Below are 27,523 nucleotides of genomic sequence, written 5' to 3'. Positions count from 1 at the left end.
GTTCGCAAATCAGTTGTAACAATCATCAGTTATCTCAAAAGCTTAAACTGATAAGAATGAGTAAATTTAATCATATAATCAATATTTTTCACTTCTCCTCATGTGTGGGCTCAAACTTTCCCTGTAATAAGTGAGACATAACATGTAAAATATTTAATTGAAATGAGAGGTAAACTGTGGAGTCAGGGTTCGAACTCAAGACCCTTGGCTTTGATACCATGTTAAATCACTACTTATCCCAATAGTTTAAGTTGATAAGAATGGGTAAATCTAATCATTTAATCAATATTTTAACAGTTAGAATATTTATCTATTTGTTTTACAAAAAAAAAAAAAAGAAAAGAAAAAAAAAGAGAGCCCCTTGCTTGCATGATTTCTTGGTATTTTTCAGGATTTTAAGTTTTTCCCTTATTTACTTTGTATATGGTTACCTCCTTATTTGTAGATGTGACGTTGCATGGTTTAACTCTTCATGTGTATGTATGGTTCAATTTGTTAAAACAACACGAAGAAGAATATTAGAGAAGCACTTGTAGGGCACAATGCCATGCTAGCTGCTTAAATATAGCTTTGGGTTGCCAGTTGTGTGGATTTTAGAAATGTCAATGGGATTGTTGCCGTTATTCCTTGCCTGGTGTGCTATATGTTTCTAAAATGTATATATTATTGTGTACAGTGCATGCTTTGAACAAGCTGCCTTATTCTAAGCTTGATTCAAAGTCCGTTGGGGTCAGGGAGGGAGTTGTGTTCTTAACATACAGCAGCCTAATAGCATCTTCTGAGAAAGGTCGGTCTCGTCTGCAGCAGCTTGTGCAGTGGTGTGGATCAGGATTTGATGCTCTTGTCATATTTGATGAGGTACTAGTCTTCAATTCAGAAGGGTTTTCTAATGGGACTCGATACTTCTAGCGTAATTTTTTTTTTTTTTTTGTATAACTGATGCAATTAATTGTTCCAAGGTTTCAATATTTTCTTCTATCTTTCATTGCTAAGGGTCAATGGCTTCATTGTAGTGCCACAAAGCCAAGAATTTGGTACCTGAAGCTGGAAGTCAGCCAACACGAACGGGTGAAGCTGTTCTTGAGATACAGGTTTGTCCTTAAAAACTGGACATAGTAAACACTTGTTTGCCTAGAAGGTTCCTCTCTCTCTCTCTCTCTCTGAGTCATCTTTCTGAGATTGTCAACTTTTATTTTAGAGCCTTTGGTATTCTTATACTTATCTCGTATGGTATTTGCCATGGGTGTTGCAGTGGAGTGATTTTAAAGATATATACACACACATAGACGTGTATATATATATATATATATTTTAAGTTTGGGGAGTTTCTTCTCTTTTCTTAAGTTAGCTATTATCTTTCGTTGGCTCAAGCTACTGGCACACAGAAAAAGTAACAATTAAAAAAATTAAAAAACCTTAGCTTGTGTTAGATGATGCTCCATAGAAAAGATATTAACCGAAGATGATAGAATATGCTACTATTGTTGTAGAAGGGAAGATAATTGTTTAATTAGGTTTTCCCTAACTCTTAATGTTCAAACTTTTTGAAAATCACAGGCTCGACTTCCTGAAGCTCGTGTTGTTTATTGCTCAGCAACTGGTGCATCTGAACCACGCAATATGGGTTATATGGTCCGCCTTGGTCTTTGGGGAGCTGGTACCTGTTTCCTAGATTTTCGTGATTTTCTAGGTGAGTTTTTTTTTTGGGGGGGTTTCACTAAATGCTATTTTTTCCTTGTTACAGTTGTGCAATTTATTTTTATTTTATTTTTTTCTCTAATATATCTTATGTCAATGAAACAAGTTTTTTTTGATAAGTATTTGACAAATATCATTAAAAGCGTAAGGCGCCCCTGAATACATAGGAAGTATACAAAAGGAAAAACCTAACTAGAAGTAGCAAAAACAACAAGGAAATCACTATAACTATTCGTCAAAGGAGAATTTAGTTGATTACTTATATTAAAAGTGAACAGGAAAAATAAAGAGTTTACTAGATTATGATGCTGCTTTAGTTCAGTTATCTTACATCCATAGTTAATTGTTGACATATTGCATCTCTTATCTTGTTTTGAATGATTGAGCCTGTTGCCACTCACAGTTTGGTCCTCTTTGCATATTCCCTCGCCATTTTAAAAAATTCAGGAAAATCTGCATTGAGGCTTTTATTCCCTCACCATTTTATGCCTCTCCGGGCATAAAATTAAATTGATTCCTTTTATAATATGTAATGATGATTTGTATAGAGATTAGTGCATGTACTTTAATCCACAATGCAGACATGGACTCCGTTTGTTAAAAAATTCTTGTCTTCTATCTTTTGCTTTCTATTCTCAAAACAAAAACATTAACAAACTACCAAAACATAAAACACTTCTAAAAACTCAAAAACGGTTCACCTTTATGTCACATTAAAACACTTTTTCAAATCAAAAACAAAAAATACCCCTCCCAAAACACATTCACAATAAGAGCCATGGTGCCCTGTCCTTCTTAAGTTGTCTTTTCCATAGGCCTCCTTGATTTTGCATCAATGCTATTTGAGTCTTGAACTCTCTTTTATTGTTTTCCTCTTCACAATGCCCATTGATGTTTGCCAAGGAGAAAGGCTATAAATTTCAGGCATCAATTTGAGCTTCCACAAATCAACCACTACTTGTGTGGCCTACTGATTGCTTCACCAGTTTACCTTATGAAGCATTTGATAGGTTATCACCATTATCAGAGCTACTTGTAAGGATATGTGCCTAAAGTGCTATGTGTAATTGCCCTTCCTATTTGTCCTATCATTTCTCTTTATACTGCCCCCCCCCCCCCTGCCCCTCCCCTCTCTCTCTCCCCTTTTATTTTCTTTTGTTTCCCTATGCACCTTCTTTCTTTAGGTTTCTCGACCAAATTGAATTCTCAACTTGTTCCAAGCTCCTAGGCATGCTTTGAGCTTGAAGCTTAGTGAGGCTCAGATATAGAATTTAATGGTGTCAGCGACGGACCTTCACATGGCCAACTCTTAAAGCGTGAATAAGGATAAAGCATATGGCTAGAATATGATGGTGATATGACATATTTGGAATACTAAAAGATGATCTGAAATATGCTTACTTCATGCTTGTGGGTTAAATTATCAAATATGCTGTAGTTTTTGCTAATGCTATATATATATTTTTTTGATAAGTAATGTTAATTCTATTTAATCATGCAATCTTCTTGAATTTCCACTTTGTCTCATCTCTTGTGCTAACTGCAGCGACACTCTTTCCTTTTCTATAGTTTCATATTTTTAATTGCCAGAAAATTAACTGCTCAAGTGAAAATTGTGATTGCAGTGTAATTTTCAAATTCATGGCTTTAGTTGAAAGAGCTGTTCATTGCATGTAGATAAATGTATGCATGCATGCAGAACCATAAACTCACAAACACTCATGCATTAATTCATTTAATTTTTTTAATGTTGAAGGTAAATCATATTTCATTCTTGGTAAATGGTTGCTATTCATACAATTTGCTTACTCACTTATCAAAAAATTTGCTTACTCTCTTTGCCCCATTCCCCCCTCATGTTATTTTTACATCACTTTGTTAATTTTACTTACTCTCTTTGCCCCATTCCCCCCTCATGTTATTTTTACATCACTTTGTTAATTTTACTTACTCTTTTTGCCCCATTCCCCCCTCATGTTATTTTTACATCACTTTGTTAATTTCCTTTTTAAATTGCTTATCAAAAAACTTTCCTTCCTAAATTATTAAAATTTTAGCTGAGCAATTTCTAACAAAAAATTATTTGCAGGTGCTCTTGAAAAAGGGGGTGTTGGAGCGCTGGAACTTGTTGCCATGGACATGAAAGCAAGGTTAATATTTGTGTAAAATTGATTTAAGTAAAATATTTTATTTTTCTAAATCATATTCTCCACATGCCAGGGGAATGTATGTATGTCGTACACTTAGCTACAAAGGTGCAGAATTTGAAGTTGTTGAAGCACCATTAGAAGCTGAAATGATGGTATGAGGCACTTGCTTTGCTATATTGACACTGCATTAAAACCAAATCCTTTCTAGTTATTATAGTTGGTATGTATGTATTGCCACTACAAGCAATGGTAATAATTTGACGCACGCATGCTTCATAATCTCTGTTTTCTGCTTTTTCTTAATGAAAATTAAGTTGGTCATTCTCAGTAAAATTGCTTAGATCGTTCTGTTGCTCCTGGGTGGGGTTTAATTTGGTGATTGTCCATGACGTTGTTCCCCGCACCCCCACACACTCCCCCCCTCCCCCTCCTCTCTTCAAATAATTGAGGACATTGTTTATTGGTTAGACCATACCTGGAAGTTGCACTCTATTTAAATAAATGCTGGAGGATCAGAGAGTTCACCAGCCGAACTTATGAGGCAAAATTCATGCAGATACAAGTTTATATAACACATGCTCACACTATTTGTATGTGTGTGTGTGTATATATATATATATATATTTGTTAGCAATCAATATATATATATATATATATATATATATATATATTTTGGACATTGTTTATTGGTTAGACCATACCTGGAAGTTGCACTCTATTTAAATAAATGCTGGAGGATCAGAAAGTTGGCCAGCCGAACTTATGAGGCAGAATTCATGCAGATACAAGTTTATATAACACATGCTCACACTGTTTGTGTGTGTGTGTGTATATATATATGTATATCTGTTAGCAATCAATATATATATAGAGAGAGAGAGAGAGAGAGATTATTACTGTGTAACAGAGATTGTGCTAATTGTCCTGTTTTAGCTTAAGGGCTGAGAACTACTGGCTCCTATTTGGATGTGCCTGTGTTATATGAATGCTTTTTTGCGGCTTAGCGGCTGGCTTTGCTTCATCTTTAGTGAATGATCATTGTTAACGACTACATTCAATATCTCCTAGAAATGTACTTTAAACTCCATAAAGCATCATCTCTCATTTTTTTTTTTTTTTTTTTTTTTCAAATTTGCAGTTATTATTATTATTATTATTTTTTCTTTTCAAATTTGCAGTTAATTTTTTTTTTTTTACTATTGATTTTTCTGAAGATCTCTTGTGGTATCTTATCCTAAATTATTTTTCCTTAGGAAATGTACAAAAAAGCTGCAGAGTTTTGGGCAGAGTTACGTGTGGAGTTGCTGTCAGCAAGTGCATTTCTATCAAATGAGAAACCTAATAGCAGTCAGCTGTGGCGATTATATTGGGCAAGCCATCAGGTATATGGGCCTCTATGTCATTGGTACCGGTTTAACATGGTTAACATTTTTGGCATTCATTTTTTTTTTTTTTAAGTTTTCTTTCTTCAATCATTTAGTTGCTATTTCTTTTCTCCATGTGCTGTTGTAGCGTTTCTTTAGACATATGTGTATGTCAGCTAAGGTGCCTGCTACTGTAAGACTAGCTAAGCAAGCATTGATGAAAGATAAGTGTGTGGTGATTGGCCTTCAGAGTACTGGAGAGGCCAGGACTGAGGAAGCTGTGACAAAATATGTGCGTTTCTATGGTTTTGTATTTGGTCTATGCATATACTATATTTTCTATGGTGTTTGGATGGTTTAATATTCATTTTTGAATTCTTTTTAATTCCTTATCTTGAATAGGGTCTTGAACTTGATGATTTTATTTCTGGGCCTCGAGAACTCTTGCTAAAGTTTGTGGAGGAAAATTATCCTCTGCCAGAAAAGCCTGAACCACTGCCAGGCATGTAGTCTGTTTATATACTGGATTGTTTGTTCCTTTATCATACACCTATAACTGAGGTTCACTTCTGATTTTAAAGGAGAGGAAAGTGTTAAGGAGCTTCAACGGAAAAGGCACTCAGCAACTCCTGGTGTCTCTTTAAAAGGGAGGGTTAGGAAAGTTGCAAAATGGAAACCTGCAAGTGATGGTGAAAGTGATGAAGAATCTGAAAGTGAGTTTCTTCAAACTGGACACTGAAGGATCTGGTGCATTTTTCTTTTTCAACTACCTTCTCTTCTGTGGTATAAGGGCTTTGCATAATCAGATTTTATTTACTTCTATTTTATATGAAAATTCAGTGCATCATTACCTTATCTTCACCTTAATAAATGTCTGATTTTTTTTTTTTTTTTTTTTTTGCCTTGTTATGAGTGCAGCTTCCTCTATAGTCTTCATAGCCTCATAGGGTGCATCACTTTTAGACTATTTACTAGCAATTGTTGGCTTTATCAATATTATCGTTCATAATATGTTTACATGACTTTTTGATATTTTTTCCATTTTTGGTTAAGTATTTCTTTTGTATTCTTTTTGTTAGTTATATATATAAAAAAAAAAAAAGTTTTCTTTAGGCGTTTCTGCTTTTGATGATGCATATTATCCAATGAGACAAAAGTTCTGAGCTTGTTAAACTACCTGCTTTCTTATCACTAAGTTTCTGTTTTATTAATGCAGCTGATTCTGCTCATACTGAATCTGATGATGAGTTTCAGATCTGCGAGATTTGCAATACTGAAGAGGTAATTTTGTTTGGAGTGTGCAGCTGGTTTGTCTGCAATATGTGACTAAATGATCATATTCTTCTGTGCAGGAAAGTAAGAAATTGCTCCGATGTTCCTGTTGTGGCCAACTGTTCCATCCTGCTTGTTTAGTCCCACCTGTCATAGACATAGTAACCGGAGATTGGTCATGTCATTCTTGCAAGGAAAAAACAGATGAATATCTTCAAGCAAGAGATGCCTATCTAGCTGAGCTTCTGAAGAGGTTTTCCTATTCCAACAGTTCATCTTTGGGGGATTTAGGGGGGTCTGGGGTGGTGGTGGTAGTTTTTTAAGTTACTACTTACTAAAAGCAATTGTACGTGTTAGGTATGAAGCGGCTCTGGAGCGTAAGACCAAAATTTTGGAGATAATTCGTTCTTTGGATCTTCCAAACAATCCTTTAGATGACATTATCGATCAGGTGGTGTTCATTTGCTATGTTATCATTTTCATGACTTGTTTATAGTGTATGGTATGTATTTACATACCTCGGGGCTTTTCAAGAGTTTCCCAATATTTTGCTGGAGGGTAGATCCAAGAACTTTTTGCATTTGAGTTGAACACATGGTGATGAATAGTTGTAGGCTTAACATAAAGACCTATTGGCTCATGACCTCTGCAGTGAACCTTAATGTTTGCGGTTTGGAAACCTGTGAAAACTGAAGATAGTTACTTGCTTCTGTCTGTCAGATGTAGTTAGTTATTTGACTTCCATCAGTAGCACTAGAACTGTTATCAGCTGGAGTTACTGAATATGCAGAATGACCTACTGTTTAGAAATCAAAATAAGACTTTGCTAACAAGAGTATTGTGTCTCTTAAGTTGATGGCCTATGAAGTGGGATTTGAATCGGCAAACCTAGTAACAATAAATAAGTGAATGCAGCAACATTAGGGGTGAACATCTTCCAATTTTATGCTCTTGAGCATCATATTTGTCATGGGAGAGATTAATAGAATTAATAGTGTATGTCCTTTACAGACATGTGCTATAGCTTGTAGTTGGCTGATGGGATTTAGCTTTTCTAGGTGATGACGTTGTGTAACTAGCCCCTCTTTTTTTTTTTTCTCAATACCAACACTAGAATAGTTTAAGCCTATTATTTAATATAGATTATCACATTTGCTATATAGTGTTAGAATATAAATTAAATGATTAAATTCATCTCTTCTTATAAGCTTAAGCTTTTGAGATAAGTTGTGATTTAGCATATAGGTCCTTAAATTCCCTATAACTTCAACATCATGGCAACACAATAGCAGGTCCACAATCCAAGCATGACCATGAGCACCAGCTGGGTGACAATAACTGCCTAGAAATCCCCACCTATGCTCTTGAAGTGGTGGAAAGTAAAGCTATGTTTTCCTACATGTGGTTGCTGACTAGGACAGAACTCAGAATACTGTGGCTCTGAGCAAATGAGAGCATGCATGCTGAGTGAAAGTGTTTCTGATCACTTTCTAGGATCTTTTTTTTTTTTGGTTGACTGGATTCAGTTCAGAAAGACTAAGAAGCCTTGAACTTTCTATGTGGGTTTTCTGAATCTAATTCACAAATTGAGTGACGATGCTGTCACAACTCATATCTGAGTCTTTTTTTTCATGACAGACGCCAGTCTTTTAAAAGCTCAAATTTAGTTTTTATGTTACTGCAATTTGTTGCCTCTCATTGTTTTTGTCGCCTCTCATTCTTATATGCACTGTTCAACTTATCTGGTTTTTATTCTGGTACATTGGGTATCTGGTTAGTTTACAGTCAAAAGATGGCTGCCTCCTACTGCATCTGATGTTATTGTCCTTGTTGACCACGCATGTAATTTTAATGCAGCTTGGAGGGCCTGATAAAGTGGCAGAAATGACAGGGAGGCGAGGGATGCTTGTAAGGGCCTCTAGTGGAAAAGGTGTTACTTATCAGGCACGGAACACGTGAGTTTGGGTATCTTTCATGCTGTCATGGTTGATTTCTTTTTTATGCTTGCTAAATTGCTATTTTGAATATTGCTTTAGAAAAGATGTTACCATGGAGATGGTCAACATGCATGAGAAACAGCTCTTTATGGATGGTAAGAAGTTTGTTGCCATCATCTCTGAAGCAGGGTCAGCTGGCGTTTCTTTGCAGGCAGATAGAAGAGCTGTAAATCAGGTATGTTTAGTTTTGTGAAACTTTTCTCATATGCAGGTCGTGGTTCTTTTCATGGCATACTGTCTTCTTTCTGAGAACTGAATATATTATCCCAGTAGGCTTTCAGATATGTAATTTTATTTACTGTTTTCTTTTCAAGTTCCCTTTTCTCATTGTTTTCATTTGACATATTTTGTGACAGAAAAGAAGGGTTCATTTAACACTAGAGCTTCCATGGAGTGCTGACCGAGCAATTCAACAGTTTGGAAGAACTCATCGGTCAAATCAAGCTTCTGCACCTGAATACAGGTTGAAAAGTATTATATGTTTAACGGGCTCTAATATAAGTTTTGTAGTTGCATTGTTTTAATTGTTGTTTGATAAATGGGTCAACTGATAGCTACAATAGCTTGGTCCAGGAAAGGGGAGAGAAAGGGGGGGTGGGTTGTATAACAACAGCAACAGAGCCTTGTTTGGGCAAAGGACTAGCAGCAACACCTTACACAGCTACTACTACCACCTGCTATAGCAGCTGCTCTAGAGAATATATACATCATAGCACCATAGCACCATATCTATACAATCAAACTAGCATAGTCTAGCAGTACATGGACATCAACCTAGTCAACCCTGATTTCAGTAGAGAAGCCAGGCTCTTTGCAACGAAATGTTCTGTTGAGTCTTCTTCACTCTTCTTCATAGGTTCAATCTGCTTCTGGCACAAAGGCTCACTCATGCAGAAGTATACTAGCATCTTTGCTCGTCTTTTGGAAGGCTTGATCTTCAGTAAACCAACTACCTGTTCCTTTACGTAGATGACATTGGAATGGACCTGTAGCTTGATTCTGGGGCTTACATGGTTGTTACTGTTTTTTAGTACACCATCATGTATGATAGAGGTTGGAGTTATTGGAACAACTGGGGGCAATTTAGAACGTAGGGCTAAGATTAAAAAATGAAGTTTGTGCATCGATGCAATGTATGGCTGCTGATAGAATGAGGAAATAAGATTATACACCTTGTATTATCAAAAAAATAATAATATAGTTTGTAGAATGCTTTGTTGACTTTGAGTTGATTGTAAATTGAACATGGTACCCCAAATCATTATTTTTCCCATGGAAATCAAGGAAATTTTATGCTTATGTTGGAAACTCTTTGGATTGCTCTCTAGTTTCTTATTCTTTGAGCTAGATGATTTTTTTTTTTTGACAAATAATTTCATATCATTAATAAGCGTAGAGGGTCACAACCCTAGTACACATGGAGTATATAAAGATGAACCCTTAATAGGAAGAAGAAAACAAATTCATGAAATCTGCTAAAGTAGGAACATCCAAGCTATGATGAGCTGGTATTGAAATATGCAACCTGTTAAGCATAGACTTCCGCAACTCTACCGTCGAAATCTCGACATCCTCAAAAAGCCATGCATTTTCTTTTTTGGATAAGTAATGTTTTATATATTAAAAAGTGTAAGGCGCCCCTAAGTACATAAGAAAACCAACGTTGCCCACAAAAAGACCCCATTAAGAGAGCCCTAATCCCCAAAAAAACCATAGGCTTGCAAAACAGACTCCTGAAACCCAAAAAAAGCCCTAAACTCGCAAGGCAACCCTAAACCCTCAAGCTACCTTGCCTTTGCGACTTTGCCCCGACTAGAGCCACTACCTCGAGCCTCAAAATTAATGGAGCATTTCAAATTTTTGATTTCCCTCTCTCCCTTAGTATTTGAGGTAGAAACCCTATCTTCACGATACCAATCCTCTTCAATGTCTGAAAAAAGATCCTTAAATCTTTTCTTGTCATCCCCAAAAGACAACCTCATTGTGGGAGCAACTCCCATCACATTGAGCACCACCTCGGAATAGTCCTCCACCCCCACCAACGAAGAGGCCACCATAGCCTTGGCCAGCAACTTCTTATTCATCTTCTTATTAAGCTTCACACCTATATTGTTCTTCACTCTTCGAGAATACCCATGCTATGACTTGGAAACAGAAATATAAATAGGTGCCCAACCCTCCGACAATACAAGACGAGAGAGACTAAGTCTCATACCTAGTTCAGCCACCCCTGAGGAAGAACCACCAGAGAACTCTAGAGAAATTGTCGTTGAGATGAGATGAGAGTCTTGTAACTCTGTTATCGGAGGACCCAACTTCTGAGAAGAAGAGCAGTAGAGTCTTCCTTAGTTGCCAATGTCGATAGGGACGTCTCCTTCACTTCAGGTAGAGATGAAGAAACGGTTCTCGACCCAAAAAACCCCCGTCGGAGCAAGCCTTTGAGAAGGTATCCGATCAGCCTTGTTGGGAGCTTCCTCCACCATCGGAGATACAGAAACCACTGCAGCCTCGATTTTCTCTGGATACATACTCATCAAAGTCTAAAGACTAGTTGGACACTCCACTGCAACGGCGAGACCTTCACTGGGTTTGTCGGAAAAGCCATTTGAAACCATTGAAAACAGCGCAGCTAACACCAATGACTCGGGGACAAGCTCCACACCTGAGAAGATCACCCTATACCACTGCCGTCACCCTCTCCATAGATGCGTCCCCATGACCCGCTACAAAACCCGGATCCAACTCCTCACCCGAAAGAGAACTAAGGCCCGACAAGGACCTAGATAAGGGCTCCCGGCTTTGGATCCAAACCCAAATAAGGGCTCTAGATACGGACTCAGAATAAGAGGCCTAACCTTCTTCAGTGAGACCTTAAGCCCAACCCTCATCTTTAAGCCGCGAGATGATTTGGGCTTTAGGCCCAGCCCGGTAGAAAGAAGCCGGTCCACATTAGCTCTAATATTTTCGAGAACCCTTTTCAACGAACGCGACAGCCTCATCGTCTTTAACACTGGAGCGCCGCCTCCTTGTAAAAATCTCCTACCCAGCATTGAGCCAACCTTCTCCTTCTGAGAGGGCGCACCACACTCAAGCTCAAAGCAATTTACCGATGATCTCGCCTCCTCACCACCATTCACTAACCTAGAACAACCCGCCACCGGAACTAGATCTAAGTGATTCACGGACAACGGCTTCAACTCACCAGGTGTTGTTGAGAGCATTGCCACATAGGAATGAGTAGACGAAAAACCACCACCGCCGGAGATAACTCCAGAGACCAGCGGCCGATCCTTTGCGACGGTGAGCACTAGCAAGTGCCGTAGCTCGCCAACAAAACGACGCCAACCCCATCCTCCATGGCCCTCAGGGAGCCAGATAACCCCTTTCCGTCCTCCCTGAGCAAAAACAGCTGCCTTTAAGAAACGATTGGCCTTATTGCTACCCTTATGAACCATCAGAACCTCCACCTCCTCACGAAAAGATTTAACAAAATCTTCCTTCCCCTGATACAACTGCCCCTCCTCCACTGTGTCTGCCAACCAATCAAAGCACCGAATCCCCAGAGAAATCGATCCACCTAACCTTTTTCTCCTTTCCTCCAAACAAATCCTTGACTTGCTTGTTTTCGCCGAGAGATAAAAGGATGTAGCTTCCACCGTAAAACAACGTTCCATCTCAACCTCACTGATCGCATCTCAAGGACCAGAAACTGAAACTCTAGCGGGTCGCGTCTGCACGCGCCGCTGCTAGAGGAGAGGGAGGGAGATAGAGAGTTTTATCGCCGAGAGAGAGAGAGAGAGTTGTAGGGTTTAGTTTTATCGCCGAGAGAGACAGTGTGTTGTAGGGTTCACAAAAATCAAAACAATGGTCAAGCTGTGCATTTCTCTACGCCAAATGCACCACATTACACACAACGAAACTAGCCTCCATATTTCCTTAACTAGACCGCACCCAATCGAACCACCCCAGCTTGTCAATGAATCCGCTACTTGTCTCAGCATAACCCGCTCTACCCTAAACAATGTATGAATGTAACTCCATAGTTCACTTGCAACTTTGCAATGAAGCAAAAGGTGATCAATGGACTCCCCATTCTTCTTACACGTACAACATTACTCAACCACCACAATATTCCTCTTTCAGAGATTATCATGCATCAATATTTTCCCTAAGGCTGCTGTCCGCCCAAAAAAGGCCACCCTCGAAGGAGCTTTTACTCGCCAAATGCTCTTCCATGGAAATACAAGACGAGCCTGACCAGATAACACCTTATAGAACGACTTCACCTCGAACTTACCCCTCTTGGATGGGCTCCATCCTAATTGGTCCCCCTCTCCATGAGGTAACTTGAAAGAATACATGTGCCCAAAGAATGATAGTACCAACTCCATCTCCCAATCTTGGACTCGTTACATGAAAAAGGACATTCCACTCAATAACCCCATCATGACATTGAAAGTTTTCCACAAAGTCGGAAAAACATGCCTCAACGGTCTATCACTACACCAAATATCATGCCAAAAACTTACTTTAGACCCAACCTCCACTTCAAAACGAACGAAGTTGGAAAAATTGTCCCACCCCCTTCTAATATGTCCACCCCAATAACCTCCTTCGAACACCAACCACCCCTCATACTCTCATATTTAGCTGCGATCACCATTCACCACAAGGCCTCGCTCTCCATAGCATACCGACACAACCACTTCCACAATAAGGCTCTTTTAAATTGAAGCAGATTCCGAACACCTAGCATTCCCGCTTTTATCAGCGTGCAGATCTTCTCTCAATTTACCAAGTGGAATTTTACCTCATCCCCAATGCCACCCCAAAGGAAATCCCTTTGGAGCCTCTTGAGCCTATTAGCCACTCCCACTGGAATAGGAAATAATGATAAGTAATACTTAGGAAGATTAGAAAGGGTAGTTTTAAGTAGAGTCAACCGACCACCCTTAGACAAATATAATTTCTTTCAACCGGCCAACCGACGTTCCATTTGCTCAATAATGCCATTCCAAATAGACGTGGCCCTTATAAGAAGCACCCAGCGGCAAACCCAAATACTTCATAGGCAAAGAGGCAACTTGACACCCAAGAATATTAGCCAAGTCTACGACATCTTAAACCGCTCCCTATAGAAACAAGTTCGGATTTACCCAAATTGATTCTCAAACCTGACACTGCTTCAAAACACAAGAAAATAAACCGCAAATGTTGAATTTGCTCAAACTGTGCACACAGAAAATCAGTGTGTTATCAGCAAATAGTAAATGAGACACTACCAAAGCTTCATTGTCCCTTGACTCCACTGAAATCCCTGTCAATAGGCCCTGCTCTATTATCGCAGTCAACATTCGGCTCGAAGCCTCCCTCACCACCACAAACAAAAGTGGCGAAAGTGGATCCCCCTGCCATATCCCACTAGAGCTATTAAAAACCTGAAGGAGTTCCATTCACAAGAATGGAAAATCTCACCGTAGAAAGACAACAATATCCAAGCGCCATTTCTCCCCAAAACTGAGGCCTGGATGCTACATTTAAAGTTGACATCTTTGATGCTTTATAAAGTTGTTGGATTTGTTTGACAAAATTAATTTCTAATCCTATGTTTTGCAGGCTACTCTTCACTAATCTTGGTGGAGAACGCCGATTTGCATCAATTGTTGCCAAGAGATTAGAATCTCTTGGTGCCTTAACACAGGGAGACCGCAGGCAAGTTGGACTTTGTTTTTGGTTATAAGATCTGGGAGAAATGGATTGCAACCTTATGCTTGAATGAATCCTGTGTCTTAGTGTATGTGGTTGAATGCATTGCAGGGCAGGGCCAGGGCCGTCTTTCAGTGCTTATAATTACGATAGTGCTTATGGAAAGAGGGCCCTTGTGGTGATGTATAAAGGGATCATGGAGCAGGTTCTTTTTATCTTAATTTATAAGATTTACTGGAAAATAATATATTCTCTTCTATTGATGTGTAGTGGAAAAAGATAAACTGAATATTGTTGGAAATAACTAAGTTTCATTTTTTCAGGATTCTCTGCCAGTTGTACCTCCTGGATGTTCATCAGAAAAACCAGATACCGTCCAAGATTTTATTGTGAAGGCAAAAGCTGCACTTGTGTCAGTAGGAATAGTTAGGGACACAGTTATTGGTAATTTTTACTAAAATTATCTTCTCACATTGAGTGGAATAGAATTGTCACAATTTAATAGTTATAAAAAAAAAAAAAAAAAACAATTTTGTTCTTGCTATATAATTAGTTTTGGATTATACTATAGGCACAGTGCACAATCTTGTAACATCACTTTTTACTTGGTTTGTTTGTAATTTTTGAGTTTTATTCTTGATGTAGCTAATGGAAAAGATTCTGGAAAGTTGTCTGGCCGTATTGTTGATTCGGACATGCATGACGTTGGACGTTTCCTCAATCGGATTTTAGGACTGCCGCCTGATATTCAGAATAGGTCTGTGGTTTCTTGATTAAAAAAGTGATATGTTCATCGCAGTTAGATTTGGGCTTGTTATCTGAACACGTCCATCAAAACACAGGCTGTTTGAGTTATTTATCAGCATCTTGGATCTCCTTATTCAGAATGCACGCATTGAAGGAAATCTTGACTCAGGCATTGTTGATATGAAAGCTAATGTCATTGAATTACAAGGAACTCCGAAGGTTGATACTTCTGCTGGATCTCTTGCTGGCTTTACAAATTTGATTGTACTAATTTCTTTTTTCTTGCAGACTGTTCATATGGATCAAATGTCTGGGGCATCAACAGTGCTGTTTACTTTCACTCTTGATCGTGGAATCACATGGGAGGTAAGTTTTCCATTTCAAATTACTAGCTGAATGGTATATTGGCTTTGGGCAAAAACAACAATTGTGCAATTCATTTGCCTGTCAGTCTGCAAGTACCATGCTTGATGAGAAGCGAAAGGATGGGCTTAGTTCAGCGTATGATGGATTCTATGAATCTAAAAGGGAGTGGTTGGGTAGACGTCACTTCACTTTAGCATTTGAAAGGTATCATACTTGGATCTTCCATCCATGTTTTTCTTGCTTGTATATCTGTGCAATCACAATTTTACATGCATAAATCAAAGAAGAAAGCTATAGCAAACTATTAATGTCCTGACTTCCTTAATTGCATATGTATATATTTATTTTTATATTTTTTGGGTTCAACTTGCTAACTTGTTGGCTCGTCTTCATAAGTATTATACTATTTCTTAAAATCCTAAGTTGATCAATAATAACATTAATTTCTTATCTTGAAAACAATCAAGGAATATTGCATGTAGTTTTTTTTTGTTGCAAATTCCATGTATATTGCTTGTATGTTGGTTTGTCTTCGTAAGTATTATACTATTTCTTAAATTTTAAGTTGATCAATAATAACATTAATTTCATATCTTGAAAACAATCAAGGAATATTGCATGTAGTTTTTTTATGCGAATTCCATGTGTATTGCTTTTATGTATAGCTTTCCTCTGGTTCTATAAAATTTTAATTACTTATCAGAAAGAAAAAGCAAGGCATGTTCCACCACCTTGATTATATACTGGGTTATGATTCTAAAGTTATCCTAAGTTATACATATTGTATTTTAGAGTAGAGGTCCCAGATGTTTGGCAGTGTTAGGATGAAGAGGAACTGATCTTGAATATTATAATATCTTAATTGAGCATATTATTTAATTCAGTTCAATAAATATTATTTCATTACAACAAAACTGGACTGTGTTTTGATCATTTTAAGTGATTACCTGATTTTCTCATTCATTTGGTCTTATTTTTGTTTTGTTTTCCGTTGCTTATCTTGCCATTGTACTAACAAGTAGTTACCTACTTTGGTTGCTCATCACTAGAGTGAAAGTATTCGGCATCTTCCTTTTAAAGGGATAAAATATCAAGTTAGTTACAGAATAAGAATATGTAGTTTGATGTTCAGGTTTTTCAAATGCATCTAAATCAAACCCTTACCTTCTTATCTCTGTTGCTTATAGTCTGGAATAAGATGCAAATGGACTAGTATTATCGCATTTTTTGAATGTTGCATTTAGAGATTCTGTGATATGTACTTTCACCGACACGCATTCATGTATGCATATTTACTTATATATAATTCAAATCAGTAAAACCATGTGCCTGATTTTTTTTTTCTTTCTTTCTTTATTGTTTTGCTTTGAGTTGTGATTCAGTTCTGCATCTGGAATGTTTAAGATAGTCCGTCCAGCTGTTGGGGAGTCACTAAGGTATAAAAAATGACAGTTAAAAGATTCATTTAACTTTGCACTTAATGTCTAATGTTTGACCACCTCATTTTTACCTTCTCCAGGGAAATGGCTCTGGCAGAGCTTAAAAACAAGTACCGTAAAATGTCATCTTTAGAGAAGGCTCGTAGTGGTTGGGAAGATGAATATGAAGTATCATCTAAACAGGTTGTGATTGTTGATGAAGCTATTCTTTTGTGGTTGTAGCGATTTCTGTTTAGAATAAAATCTGATATTCTTAAATCACCACTTCTCCTAAAAACTTAAGCTCATAGGAAATAGTGATTTTTATCATTTAATTAATGCAATGGTAAAAGTTTCTCATTGTCATCCTTTAAGTGCTTGGTTCAATTCTTTGGAACAGCCACTTAACGGAAAAATGCTTAAGGTGGCGGTGTATTTGTGTATTTATGTGTATGAGAATACTGGAGTAAGATGTGTCATTTTTGTTAGTTGTTTTATTCGTTGTATTCATTGTATTACCTGCTTGACTTCTTGAATCTTTTTCACAAAATTTAAGATGTTTGTAGCATCAATTAAACTCAGTCCATCTATCCTGTGCTAACCCTAGTAGATTCTAATCTTCTTCTTCTTCTTCTTCTTCTTCTTCTTATTATTATTATTATTATCATTATTATTCAGCATAGCTTATTATTATCTTTACCTGCAGTGCATGCATGGCCCCAATTGTAAGCTTGGCAACTTCTGTACAGTTGGCAGAAGAATACAGGAAGTAAATGTATTGGGTGGGCTTATCCTTCCTGTTTGGGGCACCATTGAGAAGGCCCTTTCTAAGCAGGTAACCTGGCCTCACCTGTTGCTTAATTGATAGAGTAGAGCCATGTGATTTTGTAATTTACAAAAACACATAGGTATAAGATGGAAGCCTTGTTTTCCAATTTGGGATTTTCTTTGATTTTTTATTTTGGAATGTGAAATAAGTATTCAAGATTCTTGTTAGTGTTGTATTTATTTACTGGCACCTTCGGTGTGCCAGTAGATGTACAAACCAAAGGGGAAAAAAGGAAGACGAGACATTTTTATGTCGGGCAAAGCGGAGCAACATCTAGAGTTGGATTATGAACATGCAACAAGTGTTGTGCAGCTGACATTAGAATGTAAACTATCTCCTTGCTTTAGGGGGTCCTCTGTTTCAGTTAGTTAGTCAATCTTCATTTTTTTTTGAAAAAAAAAAACAATTCAATGGATATTTTTAATTCCCTTGTACTTCCTCTTTCCAAGGATCACCCTTTGGAACTGCTTCCTTGGGCCTTTCATTTCTCCTAATCACTCCTATGGTTTCAAGTGAAGTAGCAGTAACTGAATGCTAGCTATTTTCATTTTATGATTACTATATTTTTTGGACAGAAATTAGCTACAATTCATACAAATTAGTCTTAAAGTGACATGTGTTCTTCTCACATGCTTTCTTATTAATGCTATTAAAAAAATATGTGAGAAGCACAAACTATTAAAAAAAACATGTGCTTCTTACATACTAAGGGACACATGTTACTTTTTTACACTGCTTTGTAAATTTTTTATTATTTCTTGCCTTGTCAAAGCTACAGCTTCCAACTGATCCTATCCAGAAAGGGTAGTTGAAAATAAGGTGATGATTTACCCCAATTGCTGAGTCATTAACCAAGTTTTTGAAGGTGATCGAGTTTATGGTGGACTAATGGACTAGTAAATCTTTTAGGATAAAATTTGGTACGAAGTAAAATTATCAAAGTTCAATTCTCAGCCTCCAAGCCATTTCTGACCATTGAAGAGGGCACCAGTTGGGGGCCTCCAAGAGTAGTGTTTGATAAGTAGGATATTAATATTGGATTGCTTTTTGTTCCAACTATATGTGATATAAGTTTGAGGTGGGATAGGCTAGGTTCCTATCTTTTAGTGCAAGGAAGGAGGGGATATTTTTGTTTACGGGTTCCTTGACTGCCAAGTATTCTTTTTTAAAAATAAAAATAAAAAATCCCACTGGCTAAGTTTTCTTATTCCTACCATAGGGAATTTGGGGAGCTTGAGTTTCATAAAAGATTGCTTTATGGCAATTTGTCCTGTTATAGAATAATATGGGTCTTTTCAAGGTCAATGAAGAGGCGTATTGAACTTTTGCTACATGAATTCCATTCTGCCCTGTTTAAAGCCATACTCTCTATTAACTTCTTGGCCCTTCTTTGTCCGTTCACCTCCTCATCTTTAATCTTCTGCACTCTTGCATCTCTAGGTCTCCAACGTGGGCCTACCATCCTTTACACGACTTTCTGCATCCTTTTTTAAAGATTTCATATTTCTTATGTACATGCACCCATCTTACCATAATCATATAGGTGGCACACTTTCTTAACTTGCTATATTGGTGATTTGTGATACTACAATATAGCCTTATATACTGCTTGGGGATCATGCGAATTTTGGATGAGTTCTAGTGCTCTTAGTATTTGCACCTTTTTGCAATATCTGGTGTCTTCCTTCTGTTCCTCTCTCTCTCTCTCTCTCTCTCACACACACACACACACACACACTTCGTTTATTGTTAGGCATTTTTGTTCCATTAGTTAATTTTTGTCAACAATAAGAATTGATCCCTAATGACACCCTAGTTCTTAAAGTCTCTAGCCCTCTCTCCATTCCAGGACATCAATAGCTTTCTCAGGTGTCTTTGGAAGGAAGAAATAGCAGAACTTTTGAGGAGAAGTTGTGCATGCTTTCGGATGATCCACATACTTAATTATTGTCATGTAGTGATGTATATTTTGGCTTGCTAAAGACTGATAACTTTTTTGCTTTGGTCCTCCAAGTGGGGGCCACTCATGTATATCTTGTTCTATATAAGTAATTACTGATCAATGACAACTGAAATGTTATGTAGGCCCGCCATAGCCACAAGCGGCTCCGTGTGGTGCGTATAGAAACTACTACAGACAATCGGCGAATAGTTGGGCTTCTTGTCCCTAATGCAGCAGTTGAATCTGTGCTTCAAGGTTGCCCCCTCTTTCATGGGTGCTTGCATGCACACAAACACGCACACAAACTCTATGTTTGGTTATTTTTTCTTTCTTCTTGTTGCATTACTTGCACAGATAGTTTTATTTGCACACAGCATTCATTTGTGTAATCTGGTAATTGAGGGGTCGCAAAAATTTCTGGCACTATTGTTAATGCAATTACAATCCCCAAACTCAAAACTTCAGAGAGCTCATGAATGATATTCTTCGATTACATGTTTATTGGTTCTGATCTCAAATCATTTCGTGGAAGTTATGCATATGGAAACTAATATAGTTGACTTTTACACTGGTTGCAGATCTAGCATGGGTACAAGATATCGACGATTGAGATGTGCCGGTCTTTCTGCTCAAACAGATAGCTGTTTGTATCTGTTAGCTCTCCTGCCAAGATGCAACAGTTTTGAAGCGAGGAACATAGTTTACGTTTCAAGGAGCCCGTCCGGGCCGCACACTGGAGAAGAGAAGAGGGAGAGAGAGAGAGAGGAAGAAATAGAAAAGAGGATATCTCTGCACCATCTAACAGCATTGTGCAGTCTCATTCATTTTGATTTTTTTGATTCAGGCTTCAATTTTTTTCGTCATAATTTTGTATATTATCAACATTGTCACGAAAGGTGAAAGGCACAGTTCAGTAGGCTGTAATGATAATAGTTCTGCTTGAACTAATTTGTATCAGTGAACATGCTGTTTTATTCAAAGAACAGATCAAATGGAAATTCCTCTTGTTAAAGATTTTATTTACCAAATCCCAAAAGCAAAGCAGTACAAGGAAACACTCTCACCTCATCAAAAATCCCACACAGTTATTTATTCCCATTATAATAGATAAATATTTGTATCAAAGGGCTTGTAGATCAGCACACAAAAGGAGCATCAACATGATGGTCACTGCAATAGAGGCCAGGTCGCTGAGTAAAACCCTGGCTCTTCAGCAACTCTCTGGCCTTCAAAACAAGCTCCTGATTAGTTATTTGACCATCTGTCTCGGCGATGATGGTCTGAATTGCATTGCTGAGAGCTCCATAAGCTTCATGAGAACCGCCACCCGGAGGACTCGCATCAGCCGACGTTTGGTCGGTCTGGCAGCCACTGATGAGGATTCCACTGTCAGGAAGGGCACGCTTGGCTGATCCTGCGTAGACCTCTTCCTTGCTCCCTACTTGTGTATCCATGGCTGGTTTTGCATACCCCTCATCATTCTCCTCCAGCTTATGTTTGAGAAACTCTTGAGCCAGATTTCCAACCATCCCCAACAACCCACTGCCTCCTCCTTCACCTTCACCTTCCCCATGTTGAAGCTTGTTGAACACAACCTTCATGAACTTCTTCACCTTGGGGCTCGCATCTTCCCCAAAGACGTCGAAAAGCGTCGGCCTCAGCTTCCCGACATCAATATCGTCCTTGCCGGTTTTCTGCTTGAGTATTTCGATGAGGGTCGAGAGAGGCAAGGACCTGCTCTTAACATACCCTCGCTCGCCATATGCAATTTCAACATCTCTGTTAGCATCCTCATCATCTTCTCCCCGGTGACGACGGTGATGTGGGATTTGAATTCCACGAGACTCCAAAGCATCTCCCACCGTCTGTTTCAAAAAGCTTTTAAATCCAAAGCCGGAGGAGCCTGAGCTGTCTTCTTCACGCTTTGTACTCTCCCCAATCTGCTCCTTGCTCTCATCAATGAGGCCGCCGCTGTGACACGAATCGGATACAATGGTGATCCGGCAACCTTCTGGGACACGGTCGACAAACTCCCTGAAATCATCATCTGTTTACAACAACATTATGTCCCCACTCACTGTTAGCATGATGACATCCCTTTTTTTCTTTTACGATCAGGAAACATGAGATTCACCCATTCAAATAGCTATGATCTATTTATAATAAATCCTCTGAAATTCCAAAATGCAATGCATGAATTTGGGTAAAACAACTTTTTTGGGAAAATTTCACCCAAGAAACAAAGGGAATGTTCAGGAGATCCATCTATCCATTTTCATGTTGGGCTTTGGAAAAATAAAAAATAAAAAAAATCAGATATTCGATAAAAATGAAAAAGTAAGGATCAGATCCAGATATTCGAGAAAATCAAGAAAGATTCTTTCCACGGAGAAGCTATGGATCGCTCAAGAATATACCCAATAAAGAAATGCTTTTTTTGCTTTTTTCTAGAATTCCACAAACAGGCACGCGAAGATCTGAAATCACAGTCATGACAATGATAAAAAAAAAAAAAAAAACCCATCAAGAATAACAACAAACAGGAAATGAAAAATAGAAAAAGAAGAAAAAAGAAAATCCCATTGGAGTAAAGGAATAAAAAAGGGGAAGAAAGAACAACCAGTGATGAGATTCATATCAGCGGGAACAATGCACTCATCATATCCAGTGTCATCATCTTCACCGGTCTCGGCGGGGAGACGAGTGCCGTGGCCGCTGTAGTGCACAAAGAGAAAGTCCCCCGGCTCAGCGGATCGCAGCAGATCCACAAGAGCCCTGCGGATGTTCTTGCCCGTGGGCTGGGTGTAAGAATCATCGGTGTCGATCAGCACCGTGATGTCGTCTTCGGAGAATCCGTAACGGTCTACGAGGCACTGGTAAGCCTTCTTGACATCGTTAATGCAACCCTTGAGCTCCGCCTTCGTTCCTGGGTAGTTGCATCCTATCAGCACCGCCTTCTTTGCCATGATTTGATCGAAAACACAAATGACTTTTTCTTCTTCCTTTTGTTTTTGATGGCCTTTAACGACAAAGCACAAACTGATCACACGGTGGCAGGCGAATACTCTCTCTTATTTATCCCTTCGCTGAGGTGCACCGATCAGTTTTTTAGTTATTTATTTATTATTTTTTTAAAAAAAATAAGAGTTTTTGATATTGGGTCTCAAGCAATGATTATTGATTCACGTTACCACGTTAACAAAATAAAATAAAAGGAAGAAAAATGATAAAAATACTTTGGAATTTAAGGCCTCGGGATCCAACTGCTATTCAAACCATTTTATGAAATTATGATGGATTGGGTTTGAGATATCGCTTTACTTTTTCGGTGAGTGGTGGTGGGGTGCAAAGTAATTTGTCATTGCCTCCCCTCCCTACGTGTCGGCAAAAGGAGTTTTTTTTTGTTTTTATTGGAGAAAAAAGAGTACTTTATTTTTTGTGTTTTTTTTTTTTTTTTAATAAAAAAAAAATCGCCTACAAAAAGGACCTAATATTAAACATCTACCCAACCAAGTAATTTAAACGATAGTAATAATACTTTCTTTTTTTCTTTTTCTTTTTCTTTTTTTTAACAAAGATTGATGTGCAGTGTCACGTTAGCTTAGTATAATATGATTAAGAATTAAGATAGGGTGTAGTATGTATTTTTTTCTAATGAGTAATGCTATACTAATATTCCACTACTATCCTACTATCTTCACTTGGCATTCGATTCATCATTGGAATTCTTTTTTCTTTTAATAAGGATTGATTTAAGGGTGAATTATGAAAAAAACAAAAAAAAAAAATCAAATGAAAAATAAAGACAATAATGGAAATAAAATAAACAAGATGACTTTCTTTTTTGTTTTCTTTTTCCCTTTTTTTTAAAAAAATTAATAAAATATGGCCTACAAAATACATTTTTAAAATGACCTTACTATATCGTGGGTAAACATCTACCCAATCAAGTAATTTGATGGAAGCAATAATACATACTACATTCTCTTTGTTAATGCTAGAGCATCTATTAATTTTTGAAAATTTTTTTAACAAGGATTTGCTTAGTAGAATGATTACGATAGAATGTAGTATATATATAGAATTTCGAATGACTAATGCTACACTAATATTCGGCTACTATCCCACTGTGTTCACTTGGCATTCAATTCACCATTAGAAAAAAAAAAAAAAAAGAAAAAAAAAGAAAAAAAAAAAGACAATAATGGAAATATTAAAAACAAAATGAATTTTACGTGATTTGCTAATATAACCTATGTTCATATGATAAAGCCGTAAGGGTTACATTTTTCTCTTATTTACTTGAAATGACCTATATATATAGTTGAATAAGACAATGAATACAATAATTACACAAGTAATATATAACATATGAGAATTATGAGAGTAATATATGAGAGTTACATAATCGATATATAACATATAAGAATTATGAGAATAATGTATGAAAGTTACATAATCAAAATGTAACGTATGAGAATTATGAGAGTAAATAATATATTAACAAATTTGCAGTGCCATGTCATAGTGGGATAATGGTGGAGTATATAACAGTATTCAATTTGAATTATATTTTCTGATGCTACATACAACTTTTTTTTTTTTTTTCACAATTATTTCACAATGCTCGAGTACCAATCAATTGTTATATATATATAATTTTTAACAAATACTGATCTAAAAGTCTTTAACAAATACTGATCTAAAAGTCGGTTAGACTATCACTTCAACATTATAAAATAGTTGAAGTTTCTAGCATTACTCTAGGTGGTTTTTAAGTGTAAATGTTAGGGGTGGAAATACGGTTATGGTTAGTAGTTATTGGCTAAAACAGCTAACCGTAACCGCCTAGGAGGTTAGTAAATTCACTAACCTTTTCCGCGAAAAAAAAACGATGTCATTTTTATGGTAATATGATAGTATCATACGATATCATTTCTAGATTTTTATCTATATTTAAAATTTTAAACACAAAAACACATCGTTTCATGTATTTTTATATATTTGTAAATATACTATATAATACATTTTTATATTATATAATATATATAGGCGGTTAGCAATTTTTTCTAATCGTCTTCAAAGGCGGTTAGCAATTAGTGTGGTTAATAATTTAATCGCCCACCTTTTCACCCTAGTAAATGTAACATCAAACTCCTCACCAGACTTTGGAACTTAGCGGTCAATTGGCTGTCAGCCGATCAAGCTTGTTCAAGCACAGCTCATTAGTGTTTAGTTTAACTTGCGGTTATTGGGTGGATAAAGACAAGGTTCAGAATATCCAAATGAAATAGCAACATAACACGAACATCACAAATATGCCATAATTGTATTTAATCTTTATTCCTCTCCAGAATAGAAGAAGCTTAGAAAACGACTTATTCATAAAAATCATCACAAATAAATAAAGTTTAATGAAGATCTCACCATTTTCTAAGGTGTAGTAAACATATGGGTTTCAATATTATTGGTAGTTAACAATTTTGGCAGGCTCTATTAGCTAATCTGAAAAAGAAAAATATATCAATTTATAATAGGAGGTCTCACATGATTAAGCTGATTCGTCCTACCACTACAGAAAGGTCTTTTCTTAACATTAAATTAATGCTAGAAAGTATGATTAAATGCCATGAAGTATAATTTGTTGATGGCTACCTAACACCGTTTTAGTTGCATAAAGGAGTACCGTTATGTAAATACGGAGTATACCCTTACCAACTCAAGCGGGATGTTGGCTCATCACCGTTTCGTGGTTTCACGCATGCATGTGGAGTTTCCTTTGATACATTGGTGTGCCTTCTTTCTTTTGAAGATGGAGAGAGAGACAGTGAGACCGTTGAGTGGTCCGCCAGGAGTTATTCTAGGGACAGCATCCCTGGGTTAGCAGGGACTCCCCAATGTTTAAGTTAGTATGCTTTGAACAAAGTGTGGAGCCGAAAACATCATACATGATTGATGGCTAATAGGTCCATATGGTTACCGTATTGAGGGCAACTATGTGAGGTGCACAATTCAATGGAGCAACAAAAAAGATATTGTAGTTCTTTCGACAATAGGAAGCAGGGGCACACATATAAAAATAATAAATCTGAGAAAAACAAGAGGCTAAATATATATACAGAAAAGAGAGAGAAGCATTCAACATATCTTTTAGATTGATCAAAAGTGAGTGTAGATCTGCTGTTGCTGGAGCAAGAATCCGATGAAAGGGTAGAGACCATGAAATCTTTGTCCGAATCATGAGCTCATGAGGCTATTGCGTATTAGATCATTATTTTATTGGTGAGGAACAACCCTTTAGGTTTGTTGGTGAGGAACGACCCTTTAGGTCCATCGGTGAGGGACAACCCTTTAGGTCTGTCGTGAAGGAACAGACCTTGAGGTTCGTCGATGAGGTATGACCCTTCAGGTCCATCGGTGAGGGACGGCCCTTCAGGTCCGTCGGGTTCATCATGATGATTTTTTGCGTCTGACGAATTCTTTTACTTGTGTTGATTCCCGAAGCTCCGTTGCAACATGAGCTCGATTGGTTTCGACGTCCCTTGTTGTCTGTTGGTTGGCAGGTGTCCGTTGGACTTAGTAGTTGTTCGACGACCTTAGCGGTCTGCTAGACTTACTAGTTGTCCGACGATCTTCCCTGATAAGAACTAAGCTAGTGGTTGCGGCTGAAGACGCTAGATAGACAAATAGTGGCTCGCCTGGTTTTGCTCTACAAAGGAGTGAGGTATGCAGCGAAACAATTTTCTACTCTGCGGGTCCGTACATCCCTCCCGGATTGCCGGCTGTCCTTCCTTCTTTCAAGAGACTTCTCTGTTCGGGCTTGTTCTGCAAATGCCTTTATGGTTTATTTGACGTTGATAAATTTTTCAGCTCTCGCCATGAGCCATTCTAGATTTCTTGGTGGATCGCTTACCACGTCGGCCATAAATGGACTATGAGGCCGTATTCCTCCCACTAGGGCGGGGAGGACCATTCTTTCGTCTTGGTCGTCGATCATGAGTTTCTCTCAGTTGAATCGAGCCACGTAGCTTTGCAATGACTCATTGTACTCCTGCTTCACTGTTAGCAAATATGTCATCGGCCTGCGGCACCGGCGATTTCCAATGAAATGGGAAAGAAAGTTCTTACCAAGTTCAGCAAAATTTCCTATGGATCGCAATTGCAGATTGCTAAACTAGCGATTGGCCGCTCCCTTGAGGGTAAGGGGGAATGCTCGGTAAAGGATCATGTCAGACGAGGCTTGCAACGCCATGTGAGCTCTGTATGTTTCAAGATGGTTCGCTAGGTATCGGCTTCCTTTGTAGCGATCCATGTGTGGCAATTTGAACTTGTCAGGCAAATCAGCGTTCGCTACCTTCTTGGTGAATGGCAGGTCCGTCTCCAAGAAATCGCTATCGCCCGCAGTGTGGGAGCCATTTAGTTGATAGACTAGGTTGTCCAGCGTGTCTTGGAACTGTACCTGGAAAGCGTCCATAGGAGTATCAGTGGAGTCTTCCTTTGTTGTTGTAGGTGGCCTCTTAGGTCCATTGGCTGTTTCAGGCTGTGGTTCGACATCTGATGAGTCATTCTCTTGGTGCCAGTGCTTGTAACTCCTTTGTAGCAGTAACTCTAGGGTTTCCAATATATGCCTCATTTTGGAACTCCAACGTTTCTAGACGCCTGCTGGTTGGCAAGTGCGGCCCAAAGACGGGAGGTGCCATGTAACGATACAGGGAAAAGCGCTAGCCACATCTGCACTATTACCCCAAAAGGACTAGTCAATTTGGAGCTTCCATAAAATTTATTATAAAGCCCAATTTCACATAGTAACTAGGCAATGTGAGATTTAGCACCCATGATTATCTTTATAAACCACCCACTCTATGTGGGCTTCTTCTCATCTTCCCAATATGGGACCGAGGTGTTACAAACTCCCCCTCTTAAATTACTGACGTCCTCGTCAGGGCCACGTCATGCAGTGCTACAGTACCACATGACCTGACGTTACTAGGTGGCTCCGATACTATTTGTAATGATACAGGGAAAAGTGCTAGC

At 38.0% G+C, this 27,523-nt stretch overlaps 2 protein-coding genes across 5 annotated transcripts in view; one reads left to right on the top strand and one right to left on the bottom strand.

The window, feature by feature from the left end:
- LOC132184262 (protein FORGETTER 1) overlaps positions 1–20,508 on the top strand; it is a 28,089-nt gene extending 7,581 nt beyond the window's left edge. Inside the window, exons 6-32 of one of the 4 annotated variants that reach the window (XM_059597822.1) lie at positions 677–858; positions 1,014–1,091; positions 1,558–1,690; positions 3,788–3,848; positions 3,919–4,000; positions 5,102–5,230; positions 5,361–5,504; positions 5,615–5,714; positions 5,794–5,925; positions 6,429–6,493; positions 6,565–6,737; positions 6,842–6,935; positions 8,342–8,439; positions 8,521–8,656; positions 8,838–8,944; positions 14,098–14,193; positions 14,299–14,392; positions 14,511–14,631; positions 14,833–14,944; positions 15,030–15,153; positions 15,223–15,300; positions 15,386–15,504; positions 16,683–16,736; positions 16,820–16,922; positions 17,425–17,553; positions 19,633–19,744; positions 20,068–20,508. In XM_059597822.1, the coding sequence (XP_059453805.1) occupies positions 677–858; positions 1,014–1,091; positions 1,558–1,690; positions 3,788–3,848; positions 3,919–4,000; positions 5,102–5,230; positions 5,361–5,504; positions 5,615–5,714; positions 5,794–5,925; positions 6,429–6,493; positions 6,565–6,737; positions 6,842–6,935; positions 8,342–8,439; positions 8,521–8,656; positions 8,838–8,944; positions 14,098–14,193; positions 14,299–14,392; positions 14,511–14,631; positions 14,833–14,944; positions 15,030–15,153; positions 15,223–15,300; positions 15,386–15,504; positions 16,683–16,736; positions 16,820–16,922; positions 17,425–17,553; positions 19,633–19,744; positions 20,068–20,099 (2,888 nt within the window). In that variant the 3' untranslated portion in view covers positions 20,100–20,508. Of the gene's footprint in view, positions 1–676; positions 859–1,013; positions 1,092–1,557; positions 1,691–3,787; positions 3,849–3,918; positions 4,001–5,101; positions 5,231–5,360; positions 5,505–5,614; positions 5,715–5,793; positions 5,926–6,428; positions 6,494–6,564; positions 6,738–6,841; positions 6,936–8,341; positions 8,440–8,520; positions 8,657–8,837; positions 8,945–14,097; positions 14,194–14,298; positions 14,393–14,510; positions 14,632–14,832; positions 14,945–15,029; positions 15,154–15,222; positions 15,301–15,385; positions 15,505–16,682; positions 16,737–16,819; positions 16,923–17,424; positions 17,554–19,632; positions 19,745–20,067 lie in introns of those variants that run through there. The other 3 variants (XM_059597823.1, XR_009440547.1, XM_059597824.1) reach the window with 3 other exon arrangements.
- A 46-nt stretch (positions 20,509–20,554) lies between these two features.
- On the bottom strand, positions 20,555–22,656 carry LOC132184263 (metacaspase-5-like). The gene is made up of 2 exons (XM_059597826.1): positions 22,110–22,656; positions 20,555–21,536 (listed from the first exon to the last, which is right to left on the bottom strand). The coding sequence occupies exons 1-2, from the start codon at positions 22,453–22,455 to the stop codon at positions 20,626–20,628; spliced, it is 1,257 nt and encodes a 418-aa protein (XP_059453809.1). The 5' UTR covers positions 22,456–22,656; the 3' UTR covers positions 20,555–20,625.
- Between the last annotated feature and the right edge of the window lie 4,867 nt (positions 22,657–27,523).

This window comes from Corylus avellana, chromosome ca6 (genome assembly GCF_901000735.1).
Source record: "Corylus avellana chromosome ca6, CavTom2PMs-1.0".
Taxonomy (NCBI): Eukaryota; Viridiplantae; Streptophyta; class Magnoliopsida; order Fagales; family Betulaceae; genus Corylus; species Corylus avellana.
Note: the sequence above shows the minus strand (reverse complement) of the source record. Positions and strands in the feature narration are given on the sequence as shown.